The sequence below is a fragment of the Macrotis lagotis genome, chromosome 1, assembly GCF_037893015.1.
Source record: "Macrotis lagotis isolate mMagLag1 chromosome 1, bilby.v1.9.chrom.fasta, whole genome shotgun sequence".
NCBI classification, from domain to species: Eukaryota; Metazoa; Chordata; class Mammalia; order Peramelemorphia; family Peramelidae; genus Macrotis; species Macrotis lagotis.
Genome location: NC_133658.1, coordinates 435,179,236 through 435,202,998, shown reverse-complemented (window position 1 = coordinate 435,202,998; position 23,763 = coordinate 435,179,236). Strand labels below are relative to the sequence as shown.

Sequence of the window (23,763 nt, the reverse complement as noted above, 5' to 3'; positions counted from 1 at the left end):
AATTGGGTAAGAATGCTGTGTAGATATTTCTGGCATTGATTTTTATAAATCTGTATTCCTGTTGTTCAGAAGAGACTACTTTGAGGATAATTTTACCTCATAAGGATTGTATAATCCCTAAGGTTTCTCAAATTATGTCATATTTTATCACAAAAGGCATTTGATAGTTGTTTTGTTTTGATTTTGAGAATGATTATCTGAGTTACATAGTTGTGCAGCTGTAGAAGGCTATGACATAGATTGCTGTAATCTGACATTTAAATTGCTTTTTTAACTGAATCAGTGATCTGAACATTGCCACTTTTTCTTCAGTCACATTCTTTTTTGCTTCTGTCCTCACACACCAGTTACTTAGTTACATATTAGTCTACTTGTATAAACCGATTTAATTTTATTTGGGAGACTTGAAGTTTTTTGGCATTCTAGCTAAGTCATAAAGTTATCACGTTATCTGTAACAAAAATGGAGTAGGACAGATTTTGGTGAAACTTTAGCTAAGGAGATTTAGTAATAAAAGCAAGTTAAATTATGAAATATTATGATTGTTGAATAGTACATCTAACCTTTGTTTTGTCTTAAGACTACTTAAAACATTATGTATAATATTTTAAGGTTTACACAGCACTTTCCTCAAGACATTCTGTTTGTCGTACATGTGTAGTACACATGAGGCAACTGAAAAGATAATAACTTAAGTGTTTGAGGCCAGATTTGAACTCTATCCACTGTGCCACCTAGCCACCCCTAGGAAGTAGTTTTCTTATGCTAAAATACAAGTGCTGTCTTTTTCCTTTATATCTCAAAGTGCTCCCGTTCAGATGCATTTTGAATATGGAAACTTCATTTTAATAACTCTAGTTTTCCTGATATGAAATACTGCATCATTGAATGATAGTTTTTTAAAATAAACAGCATTTTCTCTTCTCTCCAGTTGCCCTTGCATATGGAATCTATAAACAAGATCTGCCTGCCCTAGAAGAAAAACCAAGAAATGTTGTTTTTGTTGACATGGGGCATTCTGCCTATCAGGTGTCTGTGTGTGCATTCAACAAAGGAAAACTCAAAGTAAATATATCTTTTCTTTTGGAGTGTGGAGTGGGGGTTTTGTAATTGTGATATTTCAGTGGGGGACGGAATAGATTTTGAGATAGTACAATAATTCTTAAACTATTTGTACTCATTGATTAAAATTGGTCTTAGTGTTTTATAATTTGTGTGTTTAAGAAGTATCGTGTCATCAAAGAGTTCTTATAAGTCTTTTAAAAGTTAAGATACGTACTTAAGATATATTTGACATAGTACATAAAATGTTGGACTTGGGATGTCTGAGGTCTCATTCTGCCTCAGACAGGACACAACAAATCAGTTCATTCTAGAGGCAACTGGCAGTAAGGTGGGTTGTTATGAGGATCAAAAAAAAAAGCTCTTAGCACAGTGATTTGTACGTAGTAGGTAACTATATAAATGCTTATTTGTTCCTATTCTTATTCTCACTTAACTTTGTAATTTGTAAAATGGTGATAATAATACTTCACATAGTTATTATTGCCCATTCTAAGTTCTTTTCCTCCATTTTTTTTCTCACCAAGGCCAACACCTTTAAACACACCTTTGATGCCATTCCCTATTGTCTCCTCTGACAGATTACCATTACAGTCATTTCTCTTCTCTCATCTTGAACTTCTCCCTTTTAACTTCTTGTGTCTAAAGTTTCTCTCCTCTTTTATCATCAATCGTTTCCTATCTTATCTTCACTCTTTTTGCTCTTTATCTTCATCCTCTCCCCAGGCTTTTTCCATACTACTTTAACAGATATGTTTATGTCTTCCCCATTCTTAGGTGGAAAAAACAAACCAAAATCTTCACTTACCATCCTTCAAGTCTTTTTTATTGGTATTCCTTTTCCAGAGTCAAATTCCTAGAAAAAAATAATCTTAATTCAGTGGCTACACTTTTCTTTCTTTTATTTACTTAACCTATTAATCTGACTCCTGACTACCATCACTCAAATCACTGTTCTCCAAAGTTACCAATGATCTTTTTTCTTCTTGAATTCTGCTATATCTGACATTGATACACATTCTATATGATGTTCTCTCTTTAGATTTTCATGTTACTGCTCTGTATTGATTCTTGTCCCTATCTGTCCATTCCTCAGTTTTTTTTAATTGGAACATCATCCACATTTCATTCCAGCTGTGTGTGTACCCCAAGACTTTGTTCTGGATATTTCTTTTTCTTGGTAATCTCACCATCTCCAATGAGTTCAGTTTTCATTCTGAATATAATGGTTTTATTAAACTTCATTAGACTAAGTTGCAGTTAGTCTTGTAGTGTAGTGGATAGAATACTGGGCAGAAATTAGGAAGACTCAAGTTCAAATTCAGCCTTAGGCATCTACTTTCCTCTGTGACCTTGGATAAGTCACTTTTTGTTCAACCTTAGTTTCTTCATCTATAAAATGGGATCTCTATCAAGATTTGTGAGAACACTTAACAATTACCTAGCTGTGTGGCCTTGGGCAAGCCACTTAACTCCATTTGCCTTGCAAAACCTAAAAAAAAAAATTTATAAGGATAAAATGAGATATGTAAAGAACTTTGCAAAGCTTAACCATTACTTATTATTAACCATTACATTATTATTTTACTTGCTAATATGGAAATTGGAGTATTTCATTTTCAGTAAGTTGGAAAAGTGAGACATACCAGTATTTGCTTGCATGATGACCTAAAAATTGTTTGTAATGATTTTCTTAAAACATGTTTGACCAGATCACTCCCTTTACTCTATAAAATCCAGTGGTCTAGGAGCAAATAAAAAGTGCTTTATTTAGCATTCAGAGACCTTTATAATTTAGCCCTCTCCTATCTGTACAGTATTATGTCTTAGCCCCTAATACCTCTATCCAAATAAGATATTCCATCTCTCAGCTTCAGGCATTCTCTTGTCTTCTCCTATGCCTTGGAAAAATCCCTCTCTACTCCACACCACTGATGTCTTTGGCTTCGTTAAAATCCCACTTTCTACAAAAAGCATTCCCTGGAGAGGAATCTGGGTGTAGATGGTGAAGTAGGTCAGAAAATTCCAGCCTTTCCATATTTTCTCCACAAACAAGTCAAAAAGCACCTCATCATGAATGTAGAGCAACAAAAATGATTTCAAGAACAGAACAGTGGTCCTTCCTGGGATACCAGAGAAGATAGGAACAAGACCTACTTCTAGTAGTGAAATGTAAACACCTTTAGGCTAGTTCCCTGGAGCAGCAAGAGGTGAGCCCTAGGGGCATCTGGTTTGGGAGGTAACTTCCACTAAAGTCACAGGAATTCTCACCTTTAAGTGAGCAGGCAAACTAGAAAGAAACCATTGATAGTTACTATGGGAAAGAGAAAGTTAGGGTTTGTCTTCTCTGAAGTTGCTGAAGCAAAAAAGCCTCTCATTCCCCTAAGAGTAGCATTAAATAGTTACCTGTTCAAAAAGAATTTATAGAAGAACTCAAAAATGAGTTGAGAGATTGAAGGAAAATAACAATCCTAGAAAAACAAGAGTATGACAAAGAAATCCAACTGGAAAGGGGTGGCTAGGTGGCGTAGTGGATAAAGCACCTGTCCTGGAGGAGTACCTGGGTTCAAATCCAGTCTCAGACACTTAATAATTACCTAGCTGTGTGGCCTTGGGCAAACCACTTAATCCTGTTTGCCTTGCAAAAACCCAAAATAATAAACAAACAAATAAATGTGAAATCCAACTGGAAAAGAGATCCAGAGTGTTAAGGAAGAAAATAAATAACTCTTTGAAAATTAGAATTGACCTAGGGGAAGCCAGTGAAGTTACAAAAGACCAAGAAATAATAAACAATATAGAAATTTTTTAAAACTTAGAGAAAAAGAAACATCTCATTTTTAATTGAAATTTTCTCTAATTTTTTCCAGTTACATGCCAATGTAGATTTCAGTATTCATCCTTTTACAAGTTTATGAGTCTTTCTACTACCCTACCTCCCCCATGGTGCCCAACAATCTAGTAGATTTACATGTGAAATCATGTTTAACACATTTCCATATTAGTCATGTTGTGAAAGAAGAATTTGAATTAAGGGGAAAGGAAAAAAAAAACATGAGAAAGAAGTGAACTATTAATAGTATGCTTTGCTTTGCATTCAGCAGTCTCCATAGTTTTTTCCTCTGGGTGAGAATGAAGTTGCCTGTGACAGATTTTTCAGAATTGTCCTTGATCTTTGCACTGCTAAGAGGAGCTTCATCCATCATAGTTGATCGTCTCACAATCAGAAATATTTCATAAACAAAACAACTGATCATAGTGGATAAAGCACCTGCCCTGGAGTCAGGAGTACCTGGGTTCAAATGTGGTCTCAGACACTTAATAATTACCTAGCTGTGACTTAACCCCTTTTGCCTTGCAAAAAAACCTAAAAAAAACCAAAAAACAACTGATCACAAAGGGAAAAACATAAGAATAATTAAACTACCTAAAGCTACATTCTGAAAAAGAATCTTGATACAATAACACGAGAAAATTGTCCTGAAGTGTTAGAATGAGAGAGGGGGAAAGTAGAAGTAGAAAGAATTTGGGGCAGCTAGGTGGTGCAGTGGATAGAGCACCAGCCTTGGAAACAAGAGACCTGAGTTAAAATTTGTCCTCAGGTACTTAATAATTACCTATCTGTGTGACCTTGGGCAAGTCACTTAGCCCCATTTGCCTTGCAAAAACCAAATAACCAAATAAATAAATAAAAATATTTTATCAGGAAGAGGATTAACAACTAGAAAAGGAAGTGATCATCAGAAAGATGGCTTTAGCAAGAAGTCATGCCAGTCTAACTTAGTTTGTCTATTTTTTTAAACAAGATCACAAAAATTGGTCTATTAACAGGAATTCCAAATAGATGTGTTTCACCTAGGGGTTTTTTTTTTTTGGTATAGATGTGTTTCACCTAGTGTTTTTTTTTTTGGTATAGTATTTTTTTCATAATACCTTGTGTAAAATATGGATTGATCTGGGCTAGTCAATTGAATTGGTTAGATGGCTAGCTCCAAAGGTGTTTTGGGTTTTTTTTAGGTTTTTGCAAGGCAAATGGGGTTAAGTGGCTTGCCCAAGGCCACACAGCTAGGTAATTATTAAGTGTCTGAGACCAGATTTGAACCCAGGTACTCCTGACTCCAGGACCTGTGCTTTATCCACTACGCCACCTAGCCTCCCCCAAAGGTTATTTTTCAATAGGTTAAATGTCAACTTTGAAGAAGGTTCTTCAGAGAGCTTTAGCTGACCCTGTACACTTAGTATTTTTATCGGTGACTTGGTTAATAACAAGTGCCGTCCTTCTCAGATATTTGAAAATGGGAGGGATAGCTAATGTGATATATCCCTGAAAATATGGGCAGTCTGTAACACCCAACCTTACCCCCCTTCACTTAATGCAAACTTAAGCTGCATTCAGTGAGACATAGATTTCAGGAATCAGGAGTTACGTAATTGTTGTCTTTTGCAGTTCTTTGTGTTCTGTTCTAGTTGCCACTTTTTTGGTAATTATTGGAGAGCCATAAAGAAATGAGAAGCCAAGGACCATGAAGGGACCTTGATTACTAGATGAAGGAACTGAGAATGTTCAACCTGGAAAAAAGAAGTCTTTGGAGGGGTTGAGTTTTGTAAAAGTAGTCATATTGGAGAAGGATTAAGTAGTTCTTTTTGCATGTGGAGCATTGGGGTAGGGATGGCAAAGGTTAAATGAATCTGGATTCAAGCAAAAAAAAAAACAACCAGTGCACTTTCCCTAGTGCATTATAGGAGGATGGAGGGTAAATGGAAACTATAGCTGAATTTGGAAATAAGAGAACCTGTTCAAATCTTACATCTGAATTTTAATACCTTTCTGAACTTGGGAAAGTTACTTTTTCTGTATAAAATGAGTCTTTCTAGCTTACTTTATGGTAAATGGTGGACTGTCTCTAGAGGACTTGTGTGATGCTTGTCCTTTTGATTTTGAGGGACTTGTTTTCGGGTCTTGATTGGGCTTAGTTGGACTTGGATTCCTTTGAGGTCTGAAATTTTTTGATTTTGTGATAGATAAGTTTGGAGGGTATAAGTGTTTATAGGGAGATCTATAAAAATGTGAGGAAAAAAAGAAGGCAGATAAGAATAGCTATATACCAACAACATATAAAAGGGAAGTGTGTATGTTGACATATAATAATAAATGGACAAAGGAAATGACATAGTGACAGGTAAATTTTACATGTACCAAACACATTTTATATGACAAAAATTAACATTCAAATTTAAACAGTCATAAAATTGCATTTAGTTATTTTGGTTGATGTTTAAGAGCCATTTCATAACACTTTTTTCAAATATTAAATCTTTAGGGGAAGGGAGCATTGAAAAGAGCAGTGGTGCACCAGGCATTATAATCAATCACTGGAAATGGAAAGTTCGGTGAAACAACACTTAGACTTTTAGTGTTTAAAGGGCCAAGTTTACTTTCATTTAGAAGATTGTACCTGTCCTTCACATAGACAATTGTGAATTTTGTTGTTTTCCAATTTTTGTTTTTATCATCTTTGGGTACTAGCTTAGCAGATTATCTTCCTTCTTCCAAGGGTGGCTGTAAAGAAAGTTTTGCCAACATTAAAGTACTCTATCACTGTGGAGGATTGTGAAGGATTTATCAGTTAATGGCTATTTGAAGTAATTTAATCATATTCTTTTTTTAAACTTATTTTTATTAAAGATATTTGAGTTTTACAATTTTTCCCCCAATCTTACTTCCCTCCCCCCATCCCCCTAGGGAAAGCAATCTGTCAGTCTTTACTTTGTTTCCATGTTGTACCTTAATCATATTCTTTCTTAGGTTCTGGCCACTGCATTTGATCCAACATTGGGAGGTAGAAAATTTGATGAGAAGTTAGTAAATCACTTCTGCGAAGAATTTGGGAAGAAATACAAATTAGACATCAAGTCCAAAATTCGAGCATTGCTTCGACTTTGTCAGGAGTGTGAAAAACTCAAGAAATTGATGAGTGCAAATGCTTCAGATCTCCCTTTGAACATAGAATGTTTCATGAATGATGTTGATGTATCTGGAATTATGAACAGGTATTCCTTAATTTCAAAATAAGGGTTAAAAATGACTTTTAAATTTAGGTTTTTGGGGGTGGCTAGGTGGCGCAGTGGATAAAGCACTAGCCCTGGAGTCAGGAGTACCTGGGTTCAAATCCGGTCTCAGACACTTAATAATTACCTAACTGTGTGGCCTTGGGCAAGCCACTTAACCCCATTGCCTAGCAAAAAAAAAAAACCTAAAAAATTGGTTTTGCTTTTTTTGCTTTTTTATTCTTAACCATATGCTTGAAATTTGAATATATTTCAATGACTTTGAGATGGTTTTGTGAGCTACAAAACTAAAATCACAAATTGAACCGATTTTTCTATTTTCACTGTGATTGAGAAATGAATTTCTAATTTTGATATTTGAGTTAGCTGAGCATTGACATAAATAGCCTACTTAAATGAGACATTTTTAGATAATTTAAAGAAGCTGCTTATTTAATCTTTCCTCCAGAAGATATCATTTCTTGATGGCCACTTCAAATTTGCATAGATTAGTTCTTGACAACTAATCTCCCGCCTTTATAGCTTAGCATATTGATTCTGACAGAGCTCATGATTATTTTGCATAGTTATCAAGAATCCAGAGCTATCCTTGACTGTGAGAACTTTTTTGATAAAGTTGAGATGCAGATTGTTTTATTCTTTGTGTTTTTATTACATATTCAGTGACTAACAAGAGTGTCCAGTACTTAGTGGGTGCTTAATAAATACTTCATTGATAAATTTGAAAAAGCATAATCTTAACTCCTTCAAAGGTATGAAATAGAAGTTAGAAATAATTAAAGATGGTACTTTAACAGTTATTATTTTATTAAAGGAAGGCTGTTTTCTTGCCTTTAGAGGGAAAATTTTAGCAGTATATTGAGACTTAAATTAACACTTAAATACTAGGTGGTCATGTATCTATTTAGCACAGTCCAGTAGAGTTCTGAAGTCTTAGGATGGTAAGGGTTTTTTTTTATCTTGGTCTATTAAAAGGTGAATGTAATTTAACTTCTCTTTTCTTACATTAGGAGCAAATTTTTGGAGATGTGTGATGATCTCTTAGCTAGAGTGGAGCCACCACTTCGAAGTGTTTTGGAACAAGCCGGTAAGTTCATTATTATTGTGAAATAGTTCATATTTCACAAAAAAAAAATCCTTTAAGTACTTCAATGGGAATTGACACATTTTAAGCACCCATTTCCTATAATTGCTAATTTCCTAAAAATTCCATAATATGATTGATTTACTTAAGATGACTTTTACACCTTGCCCCTTTTTCCTAACTTTCTTTGCTAATGATTAGGAAAATTCAGAGATAGAGCATCCAGATAAAAAGTCTTAATAACTAATTTAGATCCTTCTAAGTAAAATGTTGGCTTCCTTTTTAAAAAAATTAAAATTTTATTGATATTCTGAGTGTTGCCTTTTACTCTTAATGCTAATAGTGTTTGTCTCATTACCTGTAAGAATATTGATGTTTCATTAGTGGTGAACATTTTGTTGGATAAGTTAATTCTTTTTTAAAAAAAACTTCATTTATTTTGAGTTTTACCATTTTTCCCCTAATCTCACTTCCCTCACTGGACAAGTTAATTCTAAATGTCACTGACTTTCTTAAAAAACTAATTTTGATTAAAAATGTTGACATTTTGTTTTGAAGTAAAACTGACTTTGCCCAACAAACTTTGTAACAAAATGTAAATTTCCTGAAAAAGTTGGGTTCCTTCATTATGTAACAAAAGGAATGTCTTTTTATTAACTTTGACCATTCTGTCAAGTTTCTTTTTTAAAAATAGAAATTTTGTGATGTGTACTGTGTGCCCAGTTTTGTGGATAAAACCCTAAATGATTAAGTCTTATACTCATCATAGTTATGTAAGTTATATTTAGGTTGGAGAAGAGAAGCTGAGTGTACCCTAATAATTGTCCTTAGGTATACATACGAAAGGCTTTTCTATGGAAGATGGTGATCAACCATTATCACCAGGAAGGCCAGAACAATCGAAAATGGATTCAGTTGCAGAGAAAGGAGTTGAGGTTAGATAATAGACATGATTGCTTTACACATAATAAGCAAATAGTGATTGTTGAATTAATGAATTGAAACAAAGCTATCTTGAAAGAGGGGTTAAGATGCTACAGTAGACCCTTACAAAAGCTTTCGAGATGGATTGATCCAGAAGAGACTTATTTTACCCTGGATGCCTTAACTACAACCATTCCTGTCATCTTGGGCTTGAAAGTTTGTTTTTTTATTTTTACCAAAAAAAAAAAGCAAAACCTGTTTTTCTTTTCCCTTGTTAGATTGAGAGTGCAGTCAAACCTGGTAACCTGACATGCTCCGTCTCAAAGGAAATTTTATTTCTGTGACTCAAATGCTGATATTTAGATTCGAAATTGGGGATGATGATAATGTCATAACATTATCTCTCTTAGAGTAACCTTTATCTTGGGATAACTAATTAGAAAACAAAATCACTTATACAGATACTGCTTTGTGACATATTTCTGTCATTGTCATTCATATAATTCTTTCTTACTCAATTTATATTTTTCACTTCATTGTGGGCCTTCATTGTCTATTCAGTAAGGCTAATGATGGAAAAGATAGTTGGGAATGAATTTTAATGTAATGAAATCATAGCGTCTTTAATAGCGCAAAGGGTTTAAAAGTCTTGATTATTTCTTATTCTTTTAAATAGGCTTAAAGAAAGAGGACATTTATGCAGTAGAGATAGTTGGTGGTACCACTAGAATCCCTGCAGTGAAAGAGAAGATCAGCAAATTCTTTGGCAAAGAACTTAGTACGACATTGAATGCTGATGAAGCAGTTACACGAGGGTGTGCATTGCAGGTGAGTTGATTTCATGAATTGCTAGTAGGTATCTGATTTTACACAAGGCCATAGCTAGGTAGGTAGATTGTTTTGTAGGATATAGTTTGATAGTGAAGGTTATTCTGCCATCTATTTGATTACAATTTAGTGTCAGAATATAAATTATATTTACTATTCTTTAGATTAAAATTTTGAAACATTTTCATAACTTAAAAATGGAAAATAACCACTGGAATAAAAGAAAACTTAATGTAAATATATCTGGCTAATAAAACTAGAAAAAATACATTTTCTTTAAAACTAAAGCTGAGAGTGTGAAATTAAGATTATAAATTCATTTTTTAGGGCATACCAGCAAAGATTTGTCTGGAAGTTTAGTAAATTATAGATAAGTTGATATCGAATTTATATTATTTTGGGTACCTATACCTATAAAAATATAATAGTTTATTTTGTTGTTTTAGTGTGCAATATTGTCTCCTGCTTTCAAAGTACGAGAATTTTCTATCACTGACATAGTACCATATCCAATATCTCTTCGATGGAATTCCCCAGCAGAAGAAGGAATAAGGTAATAACATTTCCTAAGAATTGAATACTTAAAATTCATGTTCTTTGTAGCATTTTTCACAATTATATTGAATTGAATTATCTGTAGCATAGATTAAAGTAAGACAGGTTTATCAGAAAAAATATTTTTATGTATAATATGGTTAGGTCTATCTTTTTTTTTGGCAGACTGTTAAAATAGTTTTGAGAGAAAATTTGAAATAAATTAGATTGTACTTTAAATTCACTTTAAAATATAATTATTCTAAATGTTGCTTTTTATTCCTTCTTTTTAGTGACTGTGAAGTCTTCACGAAGAATCATGCAGCCCCTTTCTCTAAAGTTCTCTCATTTTATAGAAAGGAACCATTTAATCTTGAGGCCTATTATAGTTCTCCTAAGGATTTGCCTTACCCAGATCCTGCTATAGGTATTTTAAAGGGGTTAGGAATAAAATGGTGGATAGTCTTGGAATGATTCCTGTATACCTGGAGAATTTGGAGCTCAGGAAAAATTCTACATTTTGGTGCACTGGATAGAATGCAAAACTTAAGAGTCAGTGCCTATATTTGCTTTCAATTTGCTCACCCATAAAATAGGGAACGTTTTTAAACCAAATGACATTTTAGGTAGCCCTGACAACCGTGATCCTACTAAATTTGAGAACTGATTAAATCAGAAAATACTTGGTGCCTAATATTACATATTGAGGCACGCACAGTTGAATAGAAAGAAATGGAATACAGAGAGTCTTGATCCTAATTTCTGGTTGATGTTTAGTAATTCTCACATAGCATTTATTTAACAATATTAGTAAATAATATAAAAATATTACAATTCAGTTTGTTTAAATGCTAGTGAAGTGATAGGGGTTGTCTGATTCTAGAGAAAGATGGGATCTTTGACAGGCTATCATGGTTAGGGAAGACTTTGAAGAAGAATAAGGTATGGATTTGTATTGGTGAGAGGTAAGAACACCTGATACTGGGAGTAGAGCCTAAGCACAGGAATAGAAATGGCAATGCATGTTTGGGGGACAGAAAAAATTAACCAGATTGACTAGAGCAGAAGTTTCTTATAACTGTAGTAACTGAAAATGATTAATGACCATGACAATGAGACTTCAAATTATGTGGTAAAACAGTTTGACAGTGATGTGAAAGATGAATTTGAAGTAGTAAGAGACAGCAGGACCATGTTGATCCTTTTAGGTACTTTCATCTTAATTCAGGCACAGCTACAATGAAGAGGGATAGAGTGCTGTAGAATTTAACATTTAGGCATAAAAGGAAAGAATTAAAGATGACTTCCAGTTTTGAGAGTAACATATTACTTAAAGTGACCGTTGAAATTTATTTGCAAGGGTCATAAGATATTTTGTTTGGGTTTGTTTTACTCTGAATCTCCATTTTTCTTATTCTCATTCCTTCATTTTGTTCATTTTATAGTCAAATTTCTTTTATTAATCATTGTTCTCCTCTGTCCCTGACATGTTAAGCCCAATTTTTGGTTCAGAAGGTGACCCCTCAGACTGATGGATCCAGTTCAAAGGTGAAAGTAAAAGTTCGAGTCAATGTGCATGGTATTTTCAGTGTGTCTAATGCATCCCTTGTGGAAGTACACAAGTCTGATGAATGTGAAGAGCCTATGGAAACAGATCAGCATGCAAAAGAGGAAGAGGTAATCTCAGGTCTTAAAAGCCTGTGCTTTTTTAACCCAGTACAAAAATAGTGACAAACTGGGTGGATAATTAGTATTTGACAGATTGCAGTCCTTATCTAGGATAATTTTTAGATGTTACGTACAGTTGGTGGAGGCAGCTAGGTGTGGATGCATTGGATAGAGCACTGGCCCTGTCAGTCAGAAGGATCTGAATTTTGAATTTGGTCTCAGGCTTAGTAGCTATGTGCGCCTGGGCCAAGTAATTTAACACTGATTGCCTCCCCAAGAAATCAAAACATAAATAAATGCAGTTAGTATTGGCAGAGAAGTTAAATGATGCTTCTGGGTGATTTGATAATTCTGTCTCATAGTTCTTTTTTAAAGAAAGGTTTTATTTATTTTGAGTTTTACAATTTTCCCCCCCATTCTTTCTTCCCACCCCCCACAGAAGGCATTCTGTTAGTCTTTACATTGGTTCATGTTATACACTGCTCTCAGTTGAATGTGATGACAGAGAATCAAATTCTTAAGGAAGAAAAATAAAAGTATGAGATAGTAAAATTACACAATAATATAATGCTTTTTTCTGGTTGTATTGTTTGAGGGCTTTTAGATCACTTTTGATCACTTCTACTTCACTTAATTTCTTTAATAAATTCAATTATGTCTTGTTAAAACCGATAAGCAGGTTTTATGGGAAATTTTGATTTTTTTTATTTCCTTTTTAAATTTTTATTGTTTTGGAGGGATAAGTGATTAGAACTATTTTTTAGGAGGTTTTTGAGATGATTGGTACCTATCCTTCGTACTTCCTTAGATATATCAAAAAAGAATTCAAGAAGAGATTCTATTGGTACTGATTCTGTGGGCATGCAAAATCTCTTAATTAATTTACCCATTATGAACTTTCTAACTATAGTTTAAATCTGTAACTTGACTTAGTTTATAAAATAGTTACTTGGGACATATGTGAGAATGACTGCTTTTATAACCTAAAAGAATGTCTGAGATTGCAACATAAAAAAAGAAGTATTTCTGTTACTTTGACATAATTTTGTCTGTAAGAAAACTTGTTCGAATCTTAATTTTTGTTCAGGTGTTATTTTTCTATCTCTGAACCTAAGAATATTAAGCATAGGTTTTTACTGCTCTAATTTCTGCACCAATTATTTTGGTGGCAGTCACCACAGATATCATATATCACAAATCTTGCCATGTTATTTCCCTATTAGTAAACTCCATGGCTTCCCTCTTGACTTCATTTGTAAAATTCTCTCTTTAGCTATTTCATGCCTTTTACAAACCAACTAGTCTTCACAACAACATCATGATTATATGTTACCTCTTGTTCCCCTACTAGTAGTTGGTGCTGACCCCCAAACTTTGAGAAAGAGAGAGTTGCTTGTGTGTTGTTTTTTAGTTAAAATATAAGGTCAGATGGGAAAGGTTTCATTCTTTACTTTCTTGTCTTCTCCTGGGGTACTTACTAGTGCTTTATTGATTGATTACATATATATGTATGTGTGTGTGGTGCAGATACCTCCCTTCAACTTGTATATTTTTAGTATTCTGCTCTGCCATTATTTGAATTTTTCCAGGCCTAGCCTCCAAAGAAAAAGGCTAACTTCAGTGATTTAATAAAGTTAATTGAGCATGAGGACCTTGCACATAAGTGGATAGATTACTTTAACTGATGGAATTTTATTTTAAAAGAATGGGCAGCAGCTATTATTTACATCCATTAATATTAGAAAGTGAAACCATTCATTTGGAAAGTCCTCAAATTGAATTTGAACTTTTGTTGGGGGGTAGCTAGGTGGCGTAGTGGATAGAGCACCAGCCCTGGAGTCAGGAGTACCTGGGTTCAAATCCGGTCTCAGACACTTAATACCTAGCTATGTGGCCTTGGGCAAGCCACTTAACCCCCATTTGCCTTGCAAAAACAAAAAAAAAAGCTTTTTGTTTATGTTGTAATGGTTCTGATTGAAGTTTGGAAAAGGTATCTTCAAGTTGATTTTAAAAGTAGTTAAATGATTCGCATTCAAATATGCCTTCTGTGGGTTTTTTAAATATATATTTGTTGATGTCTCTTTTTTTTGTATCATCAAAAGCTCCCGCAGTGTTCTTGCCAGAAAGTCACCCCATGCATTATTTTTTTATTTTTATTTTTTTAGGTTTTTGCAAGGCAAATGGGGTTAAGTGGCTTGCCCAAGGCCACACAGGTAATTGTTAAGTGTCTGAGGCCGGATTTGAACTCAGGTACTCCTGACTCCAGGGCTGGTGCTCTACTATCCACTGTGCCACCTAGCCGCCCCCCATGCATTATTTTTAGTACCAAAAACAAAATTAAGAGGAAAAAAAATCAATAAAGCTTAGGCATTGAAAAAAGTCTGAAAATATGGGCAATGAACTTTTTGAAAACTCTTGAGTAAGTCATGCCTCCATTTATAATCTTTTGTGGAATATAATTGTATCTTTAATTTTTTCCCTCCAGCTACATACAAAAACAAGTTTCAACATTTACTTTTAAAACCTTGAATTCTAAATTTCTACCCTTCCTTCCACTCTACTCTCTCCATTGAGAAAGTTAATTATTTGGTATAGGTTAAAAATGTGTAGCCATGAAATGCATTAATATAATAGGTTGTAAAAGTAAACGTAATCCCCCTCCCTCAAGAAATAAAGTGAGAGGAAAAAGTATGCTTCAGTCTGTTGTTCAGACACCTTCAGCTCTTTCTTGGGGGTGGATAGCATTCTTAATCGTCCATCAGAGAAATTGCTGAAGTATTTTTTCCCCATATTTGCTATTCCTAGTTGTATTTCCCTCCATCCTATGCCCACCTATCCCTATTTATTCTAATCTCAATCTTCTTAGACCCTGTCTCTCTGTCCCAGAATCTTCCCTCTCTTTTATCACTTCTAGCCCCCCTCTCATCCCATTCCTCTCTTATTTTCCTCTAGGCTAAGATGTATTTCTGTATCCAGTTGAGTGTATTGTGATTCCCTCTTCCTCATATCTATCCACTATGCCACCTAGCTGCCCCTCCATTCTATGTTTTAAGGAATGATTTTCTTCAGGGCATTTTTATATTTTTTTTTTATCTGACCAATTCTGCTTTTTAAGGCATTCTCCTGATCTTTTGGACTGCTTTTTAAGATGTTATTTTCCAAAGTATTCTTTGTATCTCCTTCACCAAGCTGCTGACTTGATTTTCGTGATTTTCCTGCATCTCTCTCATTTCTGTTTTTCCTCTTACTTCCCTTAACTTGATTTTCAAACTTTATTTTGAGCTCTTCTATAGCCTGAGACCAATTCATCTTTTTGGGGGGGAGGCTCTGGATTGAGAAACTTTGCTTTTGTTATGTTATGTTCAGAGTGTGTATTTTGATCTTCCATAGGACCAAAGTAATTGTTTATGGTCGGATCTTTTTTTCCCTTCTGTTTTCTGCTCGTTTCCCCAACCTGTGACCTGATTTTAACTCTTTGTTAAGGTGAGCCTCTGCTTCCAGGGTGAAGGATGCAGTATCTCAAGTTTTTGAGGATTTTTGCAGTTGTTGCCACCCCCACAGAAACAACCTGCAAGTTCTCAACATCCAGGATCTTATGAGAGACTGGCTGTTCTTCTCACCTGTGCTCTGGTCTGTGGATGATCATAAGCACTCCTTTCTGTCCTGGAAACATGAGAAGAGACCCCCTGAAGAGGACTTCAGGGTTGTGCTTGTGCTCCTTTTCCTGATACTGGGGCCCTCACATTAGGACCCAGATCTGAGTATGAGCAAAGCAGCAGAGTCTTGCCTCAGGGATAGCAGAGAGACTTCTCCAATCTCCCCTCAACATCCTTATTGTCTGTGGGCTGACCTGAATGCCCTGGAAGCAGCTGCCCAGTGGCTCCCTAGGCCTGCTTCTGTTCCCCTGGGATCAGGTCTGTGCTGGACTGGGCTCCACTCTCACTCTGGTGAGGCAGAGTTTTCCTGCTTATCTTCCCAGTTGTCTTTGGTGGTACCTAAGCTGAGAGGTCTGGAAACTACCTCTGCTTCCACAAACCCAGTCACCCCACAGTCCATTCCTGGATAACTGGAGCTGGTTTGCTCTGGCTGCAGCCCTTTCCAACCCCGGTGTAACAGAGACCCTTCCCATGTATCTTCTAAGTTGTCTTGAGCTGGAAAATTGTTTCAGTGTTTTTGTGGGTTCTGCTACTCTAGAATTTGGTTTATTTATTATTAACTCCACCATTTTGCATCTTCCTTCATTTTTTGGAATATTGTATAGGGCAGTGGATGTGCCTATTGTCTGCAAATTGGCCATGGATTAGTATCTATGTTATATTGTTTTTACATTTCCCAATTGCAGTTTTATTTAAAGTATGTGTATTTCTGTTTAGCCATATGTAAAATCTGATCTCATCTTTTCACAGAAGATGCAGGTAGACCAAGATGAACAGAAAACTGAGGAAAACCAACATCAGATACAAGGGGAAAATAAGACAGAATCTGAAGAAATGGAGGTATAAATTTGCATTTGAATCTTTAAAATCAACAGTATTAAGGAATTCTTTTATATTTGTTTCAGTGCTGAAGAATTTTTTAATAAGTTTTGTAATTTTCCTTAATCATGGTTAGTATATTAAAATGACTGATTAGAATGTTCTTAGTAATTAAAATATCCAAAAACCCTGTATATTTGTGTGTTTAACTGATTTTTTTATTTTGTAGACTTCTCAGCCTGGATCCAAAGATAAAAAAATGGATCAGCCACCTCAAGCTAAGAAGGCAAAAGTTAAAACCACCACTGTGGATCTCCCTATAGAAAATCAGTTGTTATGGCAAATAGGTAGAGAAATGTTGAACTTATACATTGAGAATGAGGTAATTATTCATATTTTCTTAATTGCAAACTAATGCTTTGAAACACAGACATTTGAGTCTAGTGAATTAACTAGATTTTAACTTATATTACTACAGAAAACTAGTATCTCAGAAAAATATTTTGATTTTTTTAAAAATTCGCATTGTTTTAGATTTTCATATAAATATAGCTATTGCTTAAATACTAGTATAACTAGCAGAGTTAAATTTAGTAGTACAGCTACATCTTCTAAATAACAGTTCCTATTTTGAATTTTTTTTAATATTTAATCATAATTGTATCTATGAAAGTGTTTTGAAATACTTTTTTCTTGTATTATTTTGCATCATCAGACTTTTAAAAATATTTTGGAAGGGGTGTCAGAGAAATGACCTTACCCTAAGGAATAATTTGTAGAATTCAGAGATTTATAGCAAATCTTTGAAGAGAATTCTTAGATGAGCTCTTGAGCTTTCTTTCCCTCTTTCCAGTCCAAGTGTTACATATGTGAGAGTGACATAGGCTGTAGGACAGAAGAAGCATTTATTCTGGATAACTTTGTTGTATTAAATGTGCTATAAGCAGCACTTGAAAATTTTCTTATTTAGCCACAATAGTCTCTGCTTTTGTTTCTAGTTCTCCATTATATCTCCTCCTCCCACAAGAACTTTATTTTGTATAAAGTCTTCTTTGAATTATTTTATTTTTAATAAATTCAGTACTGAACCCATTCTTTTCATCCTTAATAAAGTCTCATTCTATTGTTTTTAAAGGATTTGCTTGAGAGAGTTGTGGGAAGAATTTGTATTTTTCTGCCTCTTCTGTAAATTGTGGGACTCTTACATTCATAATATTCTATCAATCATAATTTGGTATTTTTAGCTAATATCTTACTAATTTATCCATTTTTTTTTCAGGGAAAGATGATTATGCAGGATAAGCTGGAAAAGGAAAGAAATGATGCTAAGAATGCAGTGGAAGAATATGTTTATGAAATGAGAGACAAACTAAATGGCCTTTATGAGAAATTTGTTAGTGAAGATGTAAGTACTGGTTGGGAAATTTAAAATGTGTGTCCTTAGGAGATCCATGTATGTTTTGCAAGGTAATAGATGAACATAATTATTTGAATCTGTAGAGAGCAGTGATTGAAGTTGATCAGAGTTAGAATTTCATGAATTCAGCAGTCTTCAGGCTATATAGAAAAAAATAGAACAGATTCTACCAGGGAATTCACATTCATATAGGGCATGGAAGTTGAGGGGGTAGGGTCAGCACAAAATTATATAAGTTAAATATATAAAATAATTTGTGCCATGGGGAGAATACTAATAATTGTAGAAATCAGAAAGGAACTCCTGTAGACAATGGCACTTGAACTGAGTCTTGAACATCATAAAAATAATAGTAGCTAGCATTTATATAAAACTGACCCTGTGCCATGCACTTGTGAAATATCTCATATGATTCTCAGAACCACTCTGAGGTAGGAGATAGCATTTCTGTTCTACAGATAAGGAAACCAAAGTAGACAGCAGTCTAGTTTCCTGGTTTCCTGGTAAGTGTCTGAGGCCAAGTTTGAACTCAGATCTTCCTGATTGCAGACCCACTAAACATCTCACTAACCAATTGTCTCTAGTTTCCATGAAGGAAGCTAGTTACTCTGAGAGAGACACATAAGAGAATGGAGTTTATTCCAGACATGGGAATGAGGGGAGGGGGAGGAATTGAGGGAATGAGAGCAACATAACCTTCCTGTGCAGAAGCAGGAAACAGAAGGTAAGTACATCATTTCAGCCTATTTGACTGGAGCGAAGACTGTATGAGAGGAAATGTGTGGAATTCATCTACAAAGACAGACTGGAATCATGTATTTTAAAAGCCACAAAATGTCCAATAGCACCGTTTGGGCATTATCCTCTAAGACAACAGGAATTCATTGAAGTTTCTTGGGCAAGGCTTTGATATTGTTTGGGTTTAGATTTTGTGGAGGATGGATTAAAAAGAGGAGAGATTAGTTAGTGGAAAGACTTGAGACTTTATGAATAGAAAATGGAACAGCAAGATTTAGTGGATCATTTCAGTACTAGGAAGGAGAGTGCTGTTAGTACGAAGAGGAAAGCTAGAAAAGGGTATGGTTTTGGAGGAAAAAGTAATCAGGTTGTATTTTGGACATGCTGGTTGTTTAAGATGCTTCCAGAATAATCATTTTGACTGTCAAACTAAAATTTAGGAAAGAGTAGGACTGAAAACACAGGTCTGGAGTCATCTGCATTAGAAATGTTATTGCTGTTGTTTATTCTTTGTTCTCAAAGAGGACCATGACATCAGGACTTTTCATAAAGATAAGTGAACCCATGAGAGCTAAAAGAAAGGAAAGTTCTGGGACATCCATGGTAAGGCCATTAGAGGTGGATGGATGATGATCCGGCAAAGGAGACTGAGGAGTAGCCAGACAGAACCAAACCAAAGTAATATCATCAGTCCGGAGAGAAGAGTTATACAGGAGGTGAAAGGGAGAGGGAATTGTAATTAGTGGCAAATGATAGTAGTGGATATGGATAGAAGAATGAGGACTTGAGAGGCCATAGGATCCTATTTGCCCTATTGGAGACAGCAGCTATATATTAGTGATATCGTAAGCCCAGACTGTAGAGAGTTGACAAGTGAGTGAGAGTGGAGAGAAAGTGGAGGTGGCAAGTATGGACAGATTTTTCTAGGAATTTCTAGGAGTTTTCTAGGAATCTAGTGATAAGGGAGGAGAGAAGATGATTGCTTGAACATAATTTATAAGCTAATTATTTTTCTAGAGTATAAATTTCTTCCTTTTTTTTTTTTTTACTTGTAGGATCGTAATAGTTTTACTTTGAAACTAGAAGATACTGAAAATTGGCTGTATGAAGATGGAGAAGACCAGCCCAAACATGTTTATATTGACAAATTAGCAGAATTGAAGGTAATTGCTATTTGACTACTACAGGAATACAAAAATGTTGCATTGTTTCATAATGAAATTACAACAAAATTTGAAGTAAAATATCCTGAAATCCTGTAATTCTAAGTGAAAATAATTCAATAGAAATCAGGTCCATCTTGGATCACATTTCCAGAAGGTTTTGAGGACTCCCTAAGGTATCTACCTATTACAAGATTTTTTTTTTCTGAATAAAGGTATAATAATAATAGCAATAGTAATAATAATGGCATTTTTTTCTTTTTGGCTTTTTGCAATGCAATGGAGTTAAAGTGACTTGCCCAAGGTCACAAAGGTTTGTAACTTAGTGTCTGAGGCCAGATTTGAACTTGGGTCCTCCTGACCTATCATCCCAATTTATATACAACCCTGAAAGGCAGGACAGGAAGAATTTTACAGATGAGGAAACTGAGGCAGGCAGTCATGTGACTTGCTCTCAGGATCTTACAGCTAGGAAATGTCTAAGGTGAGTTTGAATTTGGGTTTTCCTGAATTCAGGTCCAATGTTCTCTGTGCTGCCTTTATAATGAAAGAGGGAATGCACTAAGGTGGACTAATTTTTCATTTCAAATTACTACCATTTCAGGCCATACAGTCTCATTTGTGATGGTAAGCTACTTACTAAAACATCAGGAAATTCAGTGAAACATACATATTTGGTATCAGCAAGAAAACTTCTCACAGAAAAGATTTCCTAATTTGATGCTGAGAGGATCAGGCTATTAATTATTGGTAGATTTAGACATTTAAAGAGTTAAATTAGCATTTCATTCATTGAGGAGAAGAAAATTTTAGCATAATATGGGATCAAAAGAAAACAGTGTCACATCAATAAGCACTTATTAAAGCATTATGTGCCTGGCACTGTGCTTTACTGCCAGGGGTTGGTCTCTGGCTGACCTGCAGCTTAGCTTCTGGCCTTTCTCCTTTCTGACAAAGAATAAGTATTATAATATTGTTTGACTTAGGCATTCTTTACATGATTGGTTTGCTTGGTAGAGATGGTCACCTAGAAGGAGAGTGGTACTGAGCTAGACTTGGAATAATTATCCCCATATCATATGAGGGAATACATATACTTGTTTCAAATCTATAATAATTTTGCGATTTCTATATTCTGTAGAAAAATAGTTGTAAAAATAAAATTCCAGTTACTCTGAAAGTACTGTAACAGTGTGTATTTCTTTCTTACCAAGAATCTGGGTCAGCCTATTAAAAACCGGTTCCAAGAATCTGAAGAAAGACCGAAGGCATTTGAAGAACTGGGGAAGCAAATCCAAATGTTTATGAAAGTAATTGACTCTTTCAGAAACAAGGTATCTATTTTCCTTTTTGCAAGGGTAATTTTAGTTTTTTTTTTTGCTGCCTTATTCCTTTAAAAGAGTAGTATTCCTATCACGAAAAAAAAATGTCATCCAGCTTTCTTTTTTAAGAGATTTCTTAGAATATTCTAAAGGAATTATCACGTATAATATTGAGAAGGTGGCACAGACAGGGCTAGTACATTTCAAGAACTCAGACTTTAGCCTCGAAGTGTTGGCCCCAGTTCTTAGTTCTGAGTCTCATTGTTCTTTCTTCTTACTGCCCTCCATATACTGTACTTAGTAGATATTTTAGTGTTGCCTTCACCTTTTTACTTGTAAGGCAGGGTACAGTATTTTAACAAAAATAATAACTAGAATTTTATAATTACTACATGCTAGCTGGTGTGTTAAGCACTTCACAAGATAGCTCATTTGAACCTCTCAACATCCCTGCAAGGTGGAGGCTTTTATTATCCCCATTTTAATAGTGAAGAAACAAGAGACAGACAAAAGTTAAACTTCCCTGAGGTCACACAGCTAGGTCTGAGGTTGGATTTGAATTCACATCTTCCTGATTCTAGACCTAGCCGTTTATTTTACAGTTGAATAATATTTATTGCTTTCTAATGCTTATTCAAACTGGCTAATGAATCGTTTTGATGGTGTAAAAGTTAATTTTTTAATACTTTTGGATTTGTTCTTCAACTCCTTATGTTAGCATTTTTTAAAAATTCAATTAATAGTCTCTTCAATGTTCGTAGAGTTTAAAACTCTGCTTAATAAAACCACATCCAGGAATTACTTCTTTTGAAAGTACCTTCTTTTTTATATTTTGTGTATTTTAATGAAGATGTTTATTTTTCTGAGTGTATAATCTGATCTCTCTACTTTGGTAAAAGGTGAAGTTTTGTCTGTATTTTAGGAGGCAAACATGAGATAGCTGGCCTTGTGACTTATCGATAAGTTTTTTCATCTGGTTATAGGAAGAACATTTTGACCATTTGGATACAGCAGATGTCTTGAAAGTTGAAAAGAGCACTAATGAAGCAATGGAATGGATGAACAGCAAGCTAAATCTTCAAAACAAGCAGAGTCTTACTGTGGATCCAATCATAAAGACAAAGGATATTGAAGCAAAAATTAAAGTAATTTATTCTCTTGCATATTTATGACCTTACTACTATTTAGTTAGCTTCATTACATGGCTCAATGTAGTTCTTGAGTATAATTTAGTGAGCAACATTTAAGTCATCTTAATAGACAGAACTTGGGATAAAATGTGACCAGTTGTCACTTTTTTTTCAGATTGTTGATCTAGAGTTCAGTGAATCAGTACAGGTCATTTAGTTTTGACTCCCTCATTTTACAGATGAGTAAACTGAGGCCCACAAAAATTAAGTAGCTTTTGTAGACTCCAAGATAGTATCAGAGATGGGATTAAAATAAAATGAGTAAAATTTCTTTGCCATTTGCCAAAAAGTCCCAATGATTTTGTCTCTGTTTTAGGAGCTTACAAGCATTTGTAACCCTGTAGTTACAAAACCTAGACCCAAAGTGGAGCTTCCAAAAGATGATGAACCTGTGGAACAGAATGGACCAGTAGAAGGACAAGATGATAGCCATGGAGGGGCTCAGTCCACTGAGCAGAATATAGATCCAAGCGCTTCCCCAGATTCTGAGAAGAAACTTCCTGAAATGGACATTGACTAATTCCAGCATTTGTTTATATTAAAGCCCACTTATCATAAAGCTTTAAGTTGTCAACTTTGTTTTAAATAGCAAAGAGAACAGATTAATATTGCAAGTTATTTAGAATTCATTTTCTAATTTTTTTTCTCTTGAAGAGAAATCCATGTATTGAATATGAAAACTGCAAAAATGCGTCAATATATCATCCAATATGTTGTCTGTTTTCCCATAGTGCTTATGTTATACACTTTTACTTTGAACTCTCTGAAGCAGTAATTTCTTCTTTTTTTTTAATGTTTGATTAGTTAAAGGAAAAATTTATTATGGAGATCTAGGACAGAGAACTGTAATTAGCTGGAGATCAAGCTTGGTAGGATGCTCTGTGGCCATGGTCTTGCAGGTGTAATTGCATTTTAAATATTGTTAGGGGTGGGAAGGAGGGAAACTAGAAAGGCATGACTCTGAAATTTAAATGGACAGATTCTCTCATAGCAAGTACCATATATGTTAATGTATTTGGAATTTAAATGAATTGGACATATTTTAATCAGATTTTTATATCTGAAAGATGCTTAAGCTATGTTGTATGTCCAGTCATCAAAGTTTAAGCAAATCTTTGGTGGTTATATATCATGGGTAAGATGTTTTCCTGAATTTAGTAGAAATGAATAGGGTGTATAATGAGGTAAACACACCTAAGAAATGTACATTTTGGTTTCTATTCAGATTGAGTTGTTACTCTTAGATGCTTACTCTAAACAGGAATGTTTTGTTGGGAGGTGCTGCTAAC

The 23,763-nt window shown here is 34.6% G+C and overlaps 1 protein-coding gene across 1 annotated transcript in view; it reads left to right on the top strand.

The window, feature by feature from the left end:
* HSPA4 (heat shock protein family A (Hsp70) member 4) overlaps positions 1-23,033 on the top strand; it is a 46,360-nt gene extending 23,327 nt beyond the window's left edge. Inside the window, exons 6-19 of the mRNA XM_074213244.1 lie at positions 932-1,065; positions 6,869-7,113; positions 8,142-8,218; positions 9,816-9,967; positions 10,414-10,520; positions 10,795-10,928; positions 11,997-12,178; positions 16,576-16,665; positions 16,874-17,026; positions 17,924-18,049; positions 19,855-19,962; positions 21,177-21,296; positions 22,268-22,429; positions 22,791-23,033. Of these exons, the coding sequence (XP_074069345.1) occupies positions 932-1,065; positions 6,869-7,113; positions 8,142-8,218; positions 9,816-9,967; positions 10,414-10,520; positions 10,795-10,928; positions 11,997-12,178; positions 16,576-16,665; positions 16,874-17,026; positions 17,924-18,049; positions 19,855-19,962; positions 21,177-21,296; positions 22,268-22,429; positions 22,791-22,994 (1,994 nt within the window). The 3' untranslated portion in view covers positions 22,995-23,033. The remainder of the gene's footprint in view (positions 1-931; positions 1,066-6,868; positions 7,114-8,141; positions 8,219-9,815; positions 9,968-10,413; positions 10,521-10,794; positions 10,929-11,996; positions 12,179-16,575; positions 16,666-16,873; positions 17,027-17,923; positions 18,050-19,854; positions 19,963-21,176; positions 21,297-22,267; positions 22,430-22,790) is intronic.
* Positions 23,034-23,763: the final 730 nt, after the last annotated feature.